Source organism: Erythranthe guttata, chromosome 5 (assembly GCF_056151865.1).
Source record: "Erythranthe guttata isolate IM_541 chromosome 5, IM_541, whole genome shotgun sequence".
In the NCBI taxonomy this organism is placed as follows: Eukaryota; Viridiplantae; Streptophyta; class Magnoliopsida; order Lamiales; family Phrymaceae; genus Erythranthe; species Erythranthe guttata.
Window position 1 is genome coordinate 1,886,663 of NC_142537.1, and position 13,020 is coordinate 1,899,682.

Genomic DNA, 13,020 nt, shown 5'->3' on the forward strand with positions numbered 1-13,020 from the left:
GCCAAGTAACATGACATTGTTGAGTAATCATTGAAATTATCCAGCTAGGATTTATTTCAATCACTTTAAAATATATTTGGTTGTTTTATTATTAATTATTACACTACTCTCTATAATCTATATTGTTATAACCCACGTGAGATGCTTTTAATATATATGTAACTTTCTCACATTTTTTGTTACCATAATTAAACACAATTGGTGTTGATTAGGTAAATTATAAATAGAGAGTTCACTCAGTTGTTCGAGATGGAAATGCTATTTAGATTTTTTTCACAAGCTTCACGATCTATTTATGTTAGAATTCGAGAGGATTATGATTTTGGTTTTTCAGCACGTGTGTGAAAAACGTGTGTCTAAAGTTAGGAAAGTTTCTTAAATGCTTTAAATTCTTATTATGTCATTAATTTATTTAATTGTATAAGTTATATGTTAACAAGGAATTTTCTTGACAAAAACTTTCCTTATTACACAATTCATTTTCCTACGTAAGATTGAAACCAACCTAATGGGCTCTAATATTTTGTAGGGCTCTTCTATTCAACCAAGGAAGTATAAATATAGGAGCACCAACGTGTTGTATGGCTGTCCCTTTTGTGTGCGAGAAAAATAATTCTGCTCTTTACGCTGCTGCTCCTGATATTTGATCTTATTCGAGAAGAGAATTATATTCAAAGATTTGCTTCTTTCACGTGAAAAGGAGATTGATTCTTCGGGAGGAGAACTTAGAAGATCTCGGGAGGAGGTCGATCCGCCGACTGAGGGACTCAGCGTTGAAGGAATTTCAACCGTGCGGAACAAGGGACGTGCTGCAAAGTGAAGATTGATAATTCAGCGTAGTATACAAGAACGACGTCGACAAAGAGGGAGTCTTTGTATTTCGATTAAGTTCTATTATTGTATTCGTAAAACTAAAAATTAGTAAATTTCATTTGTGTTTTTTTATTATTGTTTCATTAACTGTTGTCACTCTCTGTAAAACAGTTAAACAGTATCTAAAACTGAATCTGGGATTCATCCGACACAAATATATAATTAATTTGCACGAAATAATTATAACAATTTAGATTATCTGTTTACGACTAGGTTGGAGTACTGGCTTTCTACGTACTCTCTTACTATCTCGAACACGTGGTGTCGAATCCGTACATTCTTGACTTACCACACATGAATTATTTGGTTATTTTCTCGATATTAAATGTTTGTCATAAATAATTTATTTATTTATACTATCCTTGTATTGAATTAGTGACAGTTATTTGCATATCCTGTCATAAAAGTAATTGTCCTTCTTAAATGAATCACCAATAGAGAAGATGACATGCATTAATAGTAAGACTTAGCTTGTATATTGAAGAATTTAAGAGGATAATTTCAATAAATAATAGTAATAAATACATGGGACATGTTTGGATGAATCCACTTTGCAATTTAATTCAAATCCTTAGCGCTCTCAATTTGAATTGTCTTTTTAGTCAATGTGGAATCATTTGACTTTTCATCTCCAAATCATCGCTTCAATCAAAATCTTTTCGTCCCCAAATCGTACCTTCATAATTCCCAATATATTAATATGATTTTGAAAAACAAATCCAATATAATATTAAATTGGTGTGACAAAATTGGAGAAATTTTGTGAAAGTTTATGCAACGAATATATAATTATGGACTAATTACGATCAACCCATAAGATAAGGTTAAATTACGAAAAAAATCCTTCTTGTTTGGCTAATTACAACCACTCCAACCATGTATTGTTTTAAGAAAAAGACACCCCTCAACCCCTCATTCAGTAGGTAAAATTGACACCGTAAAAATGAACGTGTAAGACACTAAATAGTTGAGGTGGGTTGTTGTTGTAATTATCCAAATACGAGGGATAATTTTCGTAATTTAATCCTACCTCAGATAACCGCGAGGCTACCTTTTTATTATTCTCCATATTTATGTGTTCTTTAGGCCGAAATTTTAAATAGGATAAATTACAAACACCCCCTGAGGTATGGTCAATTTACGAAAATATCCCTCTTGTTTGGATAATTACATCTACCCATCAACTATGATTTTTTCTTATACCCCCACCCTTATGTCAAATTCAACATAATCATCTAGATTCTGTGAAATGTGCTCTAGTTTGTACTTGTTTTGTGTAAAAATACAGTTTCTGATGCACCACAATTTGATATATACAAGCCAAAAAACACATATTATGATCATCTTGCTTCAAAATATAGAGTTCAAATGGGATAAAAGTTAAAACTGGTTCAAATGTGATAATATTCCATATAATCTTGAAGATTCCACTAAATTTGAGGAGTTGCGGGGTGATTGTAATTATCCAAAAAGAAGGGAAATTTTCGTAATTTGACCATACCTCAAGGGGTGACTGTAATTTACCCATTTAAATAAAAAAGAAGATAAAATCAACACTAGAAAACAGAAGATAACAAGGAGAGAAATTTCGGGGTATCCTATGTTTATTGTTACCTCTCTCCACCATGTTTCCCGGCGCCTGCCGCCGAATTTCTGTATTCTTTGATTTTTCACTTTTCACTAATTTTACTTTTTTACCCCCCTCTCTCTCTCTCTCTCTCTCTCTCACACACTTCAAAATGTCGATCTCAGTGTTCCTCCTTAGTGAAACAAGTCTTATGTCGTACTCTTCTTCCAATTCCAACCCTTTACTAACTAAAGCAAAAAGCTGATTCCTTTTTTTTTTTCTATTTATTTATTTCCAGATTAAAATCATAAATAAATAAACCTCAATTGAAAAGAAAAAACACACACACACAGACACACACAACAATGGCGGTGGATGTGTGCTCTGAAATTTCAAGCCCAAGAATCTCTTTCTCTCACGACCTCAAAGAACTCGACTTCGTCCCCGTCGAAAAATCCCATCTTTCCCCTTCAGATTTCAATTTCAATTTCGATTTCGATTTAGATTTAGATTTCTTCGCCGCCGGCCAACAAATCTCCTCCGCCGACGAGCTCTTCGCCGACGGAAAAATTCTCCCCGTCCAGATCAAGAAACCCCACCCCATTCCACCACCCCAGAAAAAACCCGAATCCACCCCCGTGAAAAAGACGCTAATCGAGTTCCTGTCAACCACCTCCGACGGCGGCGGCGGCGAAGAAGAAGAAGTGGAGGAGAAACCGTCGACGGCGAAACCATTCTGGCAGTTCAGAAGAAGCAGCAGCGTCAACTGCGAAAACGGCCGGAAGAATAGCTTGCTCAGATCTCTGCATTTTCTCACGCGCAGCAATTCGACGGGCTCTGTTCCTACAAACCCTAACCCTAACCCTAACCCTAACAATAACAACAAGGCTTCCGCCATTCCTAAAACTGTGATGAAAAAGCAGCAATCTTTGAAGGAGGGATCGATGAATCGAGCAAATTCGTACGGCCCATCATTTAATCATTACAAGAACAAGAACCCTAATAATCCTAGATTGAGGAAGAGCAACAGTTGCAGCAGATCGTACGGCAATGGTGTTCGAATTACTCCGGTTCTGAATATTCCTCCTACTTTTATTGCTAAAGGTAGTGCCGGTTTATTTGGGATCGGTTCTTTTTTCTGCAGTAAAAAATCCCACAAGACTCATAAGACTAAAAAATGATTCTTTGAGATAAAAAAATATAATTTATAATATATAATATATTCTTTTCTTTATGTATATATTTCTTTTTCTTTTTCTTTTTTGTTTTGTATAGTGACAGTTTTGGTTACAATCTTCAATATGTTCTTGTTGTACCTCCTTTGAGTTGTTTGTGCGCAATAACTCTTTCCCCTTATGTGAAACCCACGAGCTACAATCGGATTCGAACCCGAAAATAACCATGGTCAACGGGTCGATTTATCGAACCTAAAATCGGAACCGGCCGTTTTTTAATTTATTTCTCAAAATTTTGACGGTTAAAATGGATCATGATTAAGTGGTTGTGTGAATTCGGCGGATAATTTTTTGAATTCGAGAAAAAAAACGAGTAGTTTTGACTGTTTGATAGATTTTAAAACATAACTTTCTTTTGACGGACCGATTAGGGATCGGAAAATTCCGATGCGACTATAACACAGTGAAGTACATGTTCGAGTCATTTAAATCGGTTGAAAAAGAAAAAAAGAAAATCATAATAATTTTAAAAGTTGCCAAAAAAGAAAACAAGAAATCCTACTTTAATGGCAAATAATTGCATATATTGCTGGCTTTTTTTTTTTTTTTTTTTTTTTTTGAAATTTGAAGGTTTCTTTTTTGGATTAGTTGAAAATTTGTTGGTCGGTTTTCCTTTAATTTACGTTAATCTTGTTTTATACAAGGAGATCAAGACAAGAGTTGAATTGGATCCAAATATATGTTTTAAAAGATACTATATTCATCAATGATTGGCAACTATACCTCTTTAGTAATCACTTTCCGAACCACTATGCACAACTATACCATAACTATTTATGTGCTTTTTATTTCCTGCCAATTTTGTTGTTTAAAATTGATAAAATTGGATTTGACAAATTAAATCATTAGTATGTCATGAGAATTCTTTTACAAAGGATTTGTAATTTGTAACTAGATATATACATGTTGCAGCTATATATATGCACACTGGGGGAATCGAAATCATTTCATGAGAGGAGTAAATTTGACAAGTCATGTGCGACAAACTCGACCTAAAAAATATTGACAAAATGGTTTGAACTTGAGTCGCTATTTTTTCAAAAACCTACACCATGACATTGACTAAAAGGCCCACTTGTAACGCGAGCAGAAGCAACCCGAATTTGGCACACTCTTCAAGCCCGCACCAATTAGTGCTCAACTCGCAGTAATAGTGAGTTGTGGGTCCTACAAAGTACAACCTCACTCCTCGCGCGCAAGTATAAATACAGCCTTGAGATGCACGAAAAATAAGGGATTTTAGATACATATTCATTTACATATTGCCTCTATTCTCTCTCCATATCATTTTTCCTAACTCCGAAAACACCCTTCCCGACACTCCATTTTGCAGAGTTCTTCGGGCTTTGGGCTTCAGCAAAGGACATTGGGCCACTTCTTTCTGGGCCCACAACATATACTATTTGATAACCCGTTTAGCTACATAATTTGCTAAACCAGTTCTTTTGTCCTTCCTTAATTGTACTTGAATATAATTATAGTCAATTGTAAAATATTTTTCGATAATAATTCCTTCAAACAAAATTAGTGTTGGAGATTGGGCCGTGATTTTCCCATTACAGGCCCGTGGTCAAATTATTTATATGGCTACATTCGGCTTAATAAAAGCCCAAAAACAACAAAATTTTATTTTTCTAAGCCCAATCCATATAAACATACCTAGCTAGCATTTATGACATGGCACGAGGCACCGATCTACTAATTAATAATTACCGTTAATCTGCATCGATTTGCTTAATAATATCAATAAAACAATTCTCAGTTCAATTCAATTTGGTTGACCTAATGATGATTTATTAACATTAAACAAATTAGCACCAGCAAATTTTGTTCATAAGTAGCAATAACAATAACTAATAAAAATTGCAGCAACTCTAATGGCAGGCTGAATTCTGAGACAGAGATACAAATTGCTGCAAGCTTAATTTTCCAGCTAGATGGGGAAAAAAAAACACTTTCGAATGGAATGCAAAACAACAAAAAAACGAGACCGGTAGAAAAACGACCAGGGTATTTAGTTTACAAAAAAAAAAAACCAGACCCGTAGAAAAGCTACGAATGTATTAGTTTACCACACAGGGTTAGCAAATTTTGTAAAGCAACACAGCACATAAACGAGCAGAGAAATCGAACACTAACTATTGCTGTTAAATTAGCAACAAGAATAATGAACCTGGATATCGTAATTAGCATAGTGTTCGATTCTGAACCAACACAACCTTTTCGACTATGTTAAACTTTATTTCCTTGAACAAAAAAACATATTTATGAACAATTGCAGTATCAAGGGAAGACAAAAAAAACAAAAATTAGCATTTTCCGAAAGCAACTACATTTTTAAGCCTCTTCTTGTAAACCATATTTTACCAGAAGGGATTTCGATTTTTTCCGACCATTCGACAATGCTGGTTTTAATATGCTCCATTATATGTATAGTCCCATCATCCTTCACGATTCTACCATTTCGAGCGAGGAGAAACAAGGTTGTTTTCGACTCTATTCGCTACTGCAAAATAAACAATCAATTCAACAGTCAGCTCCAGAAGAAATTAATTTAAAAAAAAGGATTAAATATAAAGAAAAAAGAAATAGGGAAGAATTTACCTATTTCTTGGTTATGGAGCTGATTCTTGAACTTTATACATATCAGGTGTAACTTCTGTAAGCCATAATCCTGGAAATAGGGTCTGCAATATATATTTAAAAATAAATTTAAATGAGAAGTGAAATCAATGGAACAGTGATATATATACACAGATCAAGATCGGATGATTGAAGAAAAAAAAGTAAAAATTGAAATCTGTGGGGAAAAGAGAAAATTGAATGGTGGAATTGGATTTGAATGTACTTACATCCAATTGTCTCTGAACAAACCTGGCCCGCTTTTTGGGCCTGCGCGGCGGCCGGTGACCGACCATGGCGAAGAAATCGTCTTCGATTTCTCTTTTCGATAGGGGTACTGAGAACTTCTCCCTCTCCCTCTTCTCGCCGCTCGCCGCCGCCGCCACGTGGCCTTCAGTCTTCGTCGGCGGTGACTTGTTGGAAGCCGCCGCCGCCACCCGCATCGGGGAGAATCCAGGATTGGGTCTCGGCGCATCCACCCTCAAACCCTTGCCGGCGCCGTCGTTTCCGCCACCGGCGGTGGTGGGACCGCCGGTTTTGCCGGAGCCCGACCCACTCGCCGGCGGCATCTTGCACGCAGCTCGCCTTGTCCTCAAGTTCCACGGACGGGAGGCCTCGCCTTCAGCCGACGCGGACGCCGCCGCAGCAGGCGGCGGGGGCGGCTGAGGAAGAACAACCGGCCGGGAAAAAGCGACCTCGCCCTCCTCGAGGCCGCCGTCCTTAAAAAACGCGTCTTTCATCTTATCCGCCGCCGTCTGGAGATCGAACATCACTTTCTCCCTGGTGGCGGCAATCCCACCGTCGTCGTCGTCTTCATCGCCGAATCTCCGTCCACCTCCGTGCGGCGGCGGCGGCGGAGGGTGAGTAGGCCCCACTTTGGGGGATCCGCTCGCAAACTCGTCCTTGGCCCTCTCCCTCTCCCTATCCCTGAGGGTGCGGCGCTGTTGGATTGGGAGGTGGTTGTGGTGATCGGAAGAACCGGAACTGTTGGCTTCGATGCGGTGCGGCGGCGAGATTTGGTCGCCGGAGTTGACCTTCATGCATCGGAGAAATCGCTGCCTCCCCCACCGCAAATCGCCCGGCATCGTGAAATTGTGCAGCGTCGATCTCTCAGTACCCGTAGCCATATCCGCTCATTCAACGAATTTCTCACACACACACACACACACTAACAAAGGGGCCGAAGAAGCTGTGTGTGTTTTTTCTCTCTCTCTAGAGAAATTTTAATGGTGGGTGGGCGGAGAATTGTTGAAATTGAAGAAGGCAAAATTAAATATAAAGGGGGTGAGAAAGCAGAGAAGGGTTTGTTTGCTGTGTGCCTCTGCTTTTTTTTTTTTTTTTTTTTTGATTTTCTTTTTGTTGTAATTTTTGGTGTTATTATGGGAGAATCGCCGGGGAGGGGGAACCTGCGTGAATTATATACGGAGGTGGAGGGGTATTTCTGTCTTTTCCTCTATGACGCCATTCTTAACGTTTGAGTTTGGTGTGCTAAAGTGCGCCGTCTACTGGCCAAGATTTCGCAAAACACGTCTTTTGTTTTTTTAATAAATAGCTAAAAACACGACTTTACTTATAGTAATAGGGTAAATCGCCCCCCTCTAAATCTCTAACTCGGGTCTAATTAGTAGAATAAAAGAACACAATATTATTTTAATATTTTCTAGATCGAGTTTTGTACATATAATTAGTTTATTGTGATTTACATTTTTCGTGTAATTTACTTTTTCGATTTGAAAATTTACACATGTATCCGTCAAGTTTAATTGTACTTAAGAGTTAACCTTATCAGGCTATTAAATTTTTGAATTTATTTTTATTTTTACCGATGATCAAATATTGTGTGCATCGTCCTCCCCTTAGGTTATGTTTAATTATATATAGACCCCTCATTAAAAGAAATTACTAAGACCTCCTTTAATGTTTAATTGTAACTAATTTAAATTCATAAAATATTATTTTTTTTTCTTTTTTTTAAAACAAAAAATATAGAAAACTCTAAATTTATTGTAAGATAAAAATGGTAAAACAAATTAAATTGGGATAATTGAGACATGAATGATTAAAGATAAAATAATTATTAAGATGGAAGATCGTTAATGAGATTTGGCAAAAACTATTATGGGTAAATTACACCCACACCCCTGAGGTATGCTTAAATAACTGTAAAGTCCCTGTGGTATCGATAATTACACTCACCCCCCTGAAAGGTAGTTTAAAACTTTAACGGGATAATGCATTGGATACATTATTCCGATAGGGTTCTAATGGACTATTACTTTTAGCTAGTTATGGAGATAACATAGAGTTATGGGGAGTTATGGGGTGACATGGCTCCCCCAATATTTTTTAAATCACCCATAACTCTTTGTTGTCTTCACCACTTCCTGAAACCAATAGTCCATTAGAACCCTATCGGAATAATATATCAAATGCATTATCCCGTTAGAGTTTTTAACTACCTTTCAGGGGGTGAGTGTAATTATTGATACCACAGGGACCTTACAGTTATTTAACCGTACCTCAGGGGTGTGGGTGTAATTTACCCAACTATTATTGAAAACACATCCCTTTAAAAATTGAATTTAATAAATTTAAAACAATTCCGACCCAGTTTAAGCCCATTTGTGTTTAATAAATAGTTTTCCTTTAAAAAAAATATTAAATTAAATTAAAATGGGAAATAGCAAAAAAAATTACTAGAGCCAATTTATAAGCTTGGAGCATTCCTTAACCAATCAGGTTGACGATTGACTAATTCAAAATTTGAATTCGCCATTTATGAATTTATATTTATTTTTCCCTGTATAATTAGTTAGTTACGTTGATAAGTATTATTGAATTTATTTTTTATTTTCTTAACAATTTGGCGCCTTAGGGTTTGTATTATTCATAGGTTATACATATATTTATGGCAAAATCTCACTAATACTCTCATCTTAATATTTAGTCCCTCATGTTCTTATTATCTCATTACCATCCTTTAACTTTACGAATATTCCAATATAGTCCTCCGGCATATATTTTTGTTAACTTTAAAAGAATCTCTTATTTATTTTATGGAATATTTTATTCTGATGATTATTTGTAATAAACTATAAACAAATTAGTAAATACCATAAAAAAAACCATACACAATTCAATTAGTTCTTTAAATATTAACACAAAATCATAAAGCACATACAAATAATTTTTTTAAATTGAATTAGTTCGAAATTTATTCGATTGCTTAAACTACTTTTTCTGCAAGTCTTTGATAATTCGAAAGCTTGATTAGATTAATTAAGCTGTGTACATTAAATTAACTTAATTAGGCTAATTAAGTAGTGGACGCATAAATCTATACAGATTAGTTTCTCATCTGATGATTCCATAAGAGGAGATTTCTTCATTGAATAGTACAAGTATCATTGTTTACGTGTCAACTGCTAATTAAATAATTAGTTAATTAAACACTTAAATATATTAATTAAATAAATAAAAAGAATGTCTGAAGAAAAAGAAACCACAACTGCAATAGATGAACCCTGTGGTGGTTAACTTGGGAACAGGACAAAGAAAGAGATTATGGGATTCACCAAACTCGGCATTCCCATGTCTTTCTCTCTCCACAACCTAACCACTACGTTTTTATTAGCGCAAATTACGGTCACCCCTGAGTTATGATCAAATTATGAAAAACCCCCTCTTGTTTGAGTAATTACAGTCATCCCTCTCAATTATGTATTATTTTACGAAAATACCCCTCAAGAGATAAATTTATGGATGTTAAATAGGTAAAAAACCAAACTGAAATTTATGTACTCCAACATTTCATACCGTTTACCGAACTGCATATACGATTTGGTTCATTAAATAATCGAATTACATAACTTTTATGTAAAAATATTTAAAAGGAGGGAGGTGATTGTAATTACCCAAACAAGAGGGATTTTTTTTCGTAATTTGTCCATATCTCAGGAATGACCGTAATTTGCCATTTTTATTATTTTTTTTCTTTCTTTATTTTAAAACCTTTATTTAGGCGATGATCTAATTTTATAAATTTGAAGAACAAGGGTTATTAATTCATCATAATCAATATTATCTTCGACTTAATTGAATCAATTTTCTCTACTAGTAATGCCAAAATCTTGGTCGTGTATAGTTACTAGTTAGAATAAGAAATTGGAATGAAAAAAAAAACTTGTTTTGTAGTCGGATATTTTCAAACTAGAATCCGGTTAATTCATAAATTCCATGTTTCTAGAAATAATAGAAACTTTTTGAAATATTTTCGAAAATAAAATCGGATTAGAAATCGGAACCTGATGTGTATTCAAATTATGTTATAAAAAATGGGTAAATTACAACCACCCTTGAGGTATGGTTAATTTACGAAAAAATCCCTCTTGTTTGGATAATTACGTCTACCTCCTCAACTATGATTTTTTCTTACATCTCTACTCTTATGGTGTCAAATTTAACATATTCATCTAGATTTCGTGGAGTGTGCTCTAGTTTGTACTCGTTTTGTGTAATAATTCAGTTTTTAATGCACCACAATGTGATATATGCAAGTCAAAAAACACATCTTATGAACATCTTGCTTCAAAATGTAGAATTCGAATAGGATAAAACGAGTACAAAAGTGATAATATTTCATATAATCTCGAAGATTTCACTAAATTTGAAATCGCAAACGGTGGACGTGTGAGAAGATTTATAGTTGATGGGTGGTTGTAATTAACCAAACAGGAGGGTAGTTTGCGTAATCTGACCATACCTTAAGGGTGGTTGTAATTTACCCTAAAAAAATTGCAAAAATAAGAAATCGCGACTTTCAGAATGAACTTTTTTTGCTCCATAATCGGAAAAATTCATATCGGAAATGGCATAATTCGTAAACTCCGTCCCGATTTCCACCTCTAGTATAGCATGTACTAACCCGGAGATTGTACACCATTGTTAAGGAATCTAATTTCCTCTTCAATTTTAATTTAAAAAAAAAAATAGTTCAAATCTGAGATTTGAAAACATAGGGAAAAAGCTGTGGTGTTAACGGCTACTAAAATTGGTGGATGCCCCATAGAATATGTCCAAAATGCACACCGACCCTTAAACTTTTTGACAGCCTAGCAAGCTCCCTTCCGCTCCACATATTCCCCTTTTCAGCACTAATAAAATGCGAACCAAAAACCTTAAATTCGAGCAGAGTTTGCCTCGATTACAACAATGGCCAAGAAAAGGTCAGCAGCCCTTGTGCAGAAACTTTCGGTTCTGCTCAAAATCTACATTTTCTTGGCCAGACTAAAGAAACCCATGATCCGAAACCTCGTATCTCTCAAGAAAACTAGGAAGCTGAAAAGGCTGAATCTTTTCGATCAGTACGGTGGTTATGTTAGGGAGTACGAGTTTTCTCCTTCGAGCACTCCGCTGATTCATGGGTTTCGGACAAGGGGCTCGGCGAAGAAGAGTGGGAGGAGGATCGGGTTTAAGACAATGTACGCAAGGTGTTTGGGAAAATGTCTCAGAGAAGAGGAAGATGATATTTACTGCCTGGATGAGATTTTACCTGAATCGACGGCCGTTGATTTGTGCGCCGACGATGAGGACTGTGTGGATGAGAGGGCTGAGATATTTATTCAGAGGTTTTATGAAGAGATGAGAAAACAGAGGCTGGATTCTGGTTCGAAGATCAATGGCTTATTGCTTGAAATTTGAATTTTGATTTTTGTTTTGATTTGATTTGTTTAAATTTCTTCATTATTTGGTTGTTTACATTTTTACCCCTTATTTTTTTTGGGTGGGAAAGCTGAGTTAATTTTAGTTACTAGTTACTACTGTGTTTTCAAGAACGTGTACTGGAATTTTTCTTTTGTCTTTACTGTCAAAACAAGGGGTGTAAAGCAATGTTGAATTAGTTGAATTTCTTGATTTTGTAAATAAATTACAAGATCGAATAATTGAGCTTTATGTTTTAATTTTTTACAAACTGAACATTCAAATATTGATATAAAGAGGCAGCACCAAAATCACATGATCTTGATTGGAATTTCAATCTTCAATTCCAAATTTCTTATTTCGATGATTTTGAATATATTGAATTAAAAAAATAAATCATATATATTGCATCAAATGAGATCCATGGGTATAAAGGTGTGAATCATTTGATTATTGGATTTTTGGGTGCAATTTCTGCCTAATTCCGACCTAAGTACAACCTTAATGCCATATTCAGTTTATGATAATGTTTTTCATATTTGATCTACAATTGACTTACCAAATAAATAAAATGAAATTAAAAAATAGAACTTGTTATCTCAAGCCCATTTCGTACATGGGCTCGGCCTAGAAATTAAAAATGATTATTGGAAGTCCTAGTAATGCCTATATACTTTTCTTTATATAGGAGATCCAATAATTGAGTTATAAATGTCAATGTATAACTAATTAAGTTAGGGCCTTTTTGGTTGGATGGTTTGGATAGATAGAGTGGGATGGGACAATTAATATTGGGATTGATATGACTCTGAGTGACACTAATCACCTGTTTTGGTTTGTGGGATGACTTAGATATTAATAGTCAAATAATTAACAATCTTTTATTTTGTTCACTTGATTAGATGGGATTACAGGTGAAATGTCTATAATACCCTTAAATTCACCTGTCACCACCACCATCCTCTTCTTAATTTTTTTTAACTCAACCATTTATCATCTCTTGAATAAAACAATTGAAAGTCT

At 35.3% G+C, this 13,020-nt stretch overlaps 3 protein-coding genes across 3 annotated transcripts; 2 read left to right on the top strand and 1 right to left on the bottom strand.

The window, feature by feature from the left end:
* The first annotated feature begins 2,642 nt into the window (after nucleotides 1-2,642).
* Nucleotides 2,643-3,780, top strand: LOC105966029 (uncharacterized). The gene has a single exon (XM_012990570.2). It carries the CDS (start codon nucleotides 2,806-2,808, stop codon nucleotides 3,619-3,621), a length of 816 nt encoding a protein of 271 aa, XP_012846024.2. The 5' UTR covers nucleotides 2,643-2,805; the 3' UTR covers nucleotides 3,622-3,780.
* A 2,115-nt stretch (nucleotides 3,781-5,895) lies between these two features.
* On the bottom strand, nucleotides 5,896-7,726 carry LOC105966230 (uncharacterized). Its single transcript, XM_012990796.2, has 3 exons — nucleotides 6,528-7,726; nucleotides 6,280-6,362; nucleotides 5,896-6,181 (listed from the first exon to the last, which is right to left on the bottom strand). The coding sequence occupies exons 1-2, from the start codon at nucleotides 7,422-7,424 to the stop codon at nucleotides 6,291-6,293; spliced, it is 969 nt and encodes a 322-aa protein (XP_012846250.2). The 5' UTR covers nucleotides 7,425-7,726; the 3' UTR covers nucleotides 5,896-6,181; nucleotides 6,280-6,290.
* Nucleotides 7,727-11,276: 3,550 nt separating this feature from the next.
* LOC105966148 (cotton fiber protein) lies at nucleotides 11,277-12,131 on the top strand. Its single transcript, XM_012990706.2, has one exon. It carries the CDS (start codon nucleotides 11,509-11,511, stop codon nucleotides 11,995-11,997), a length of 489 nt encoding a protein of 162 aa, XP_012846160.2. The 5' UTR covers nucleotides 11,277-11,508; the 3' UTR covers nucleotides 11,998-12,131.
* Nucleotides 12,132-13,020: the final 889 nt, after the last annotated feature.

Coding starts and splice junctions, on each gene's coding strand:
- LOC105966029 (XM_012990570.2), top strand. CDS start 2,806: ATGGCGGTGGATGTGTGCTCTGAAATTTCAAGCCCAAGAATCTCTTTC.
- LOC105966230 (XM_012990796.2), bottom strand. CDS start 7,424: ATGGCTACGGGTACTGAGAGATCGACGCTGCACAATTTCACGATGCCG. Junction 6,363..6,527: donor TTGTTCAGAGACAATTGGAT/GTAAGTACATTC, acceptor TATATATTGCAG/ACCCTATTTCCAGGATTATG.
- LOC105966148 (XM_012990706.2), top strand. CDS start 11,509: ATGGCCAAGAAAAGGTCAGCAGCCCTTGTGCAGAAACTTTCGGTTCTG.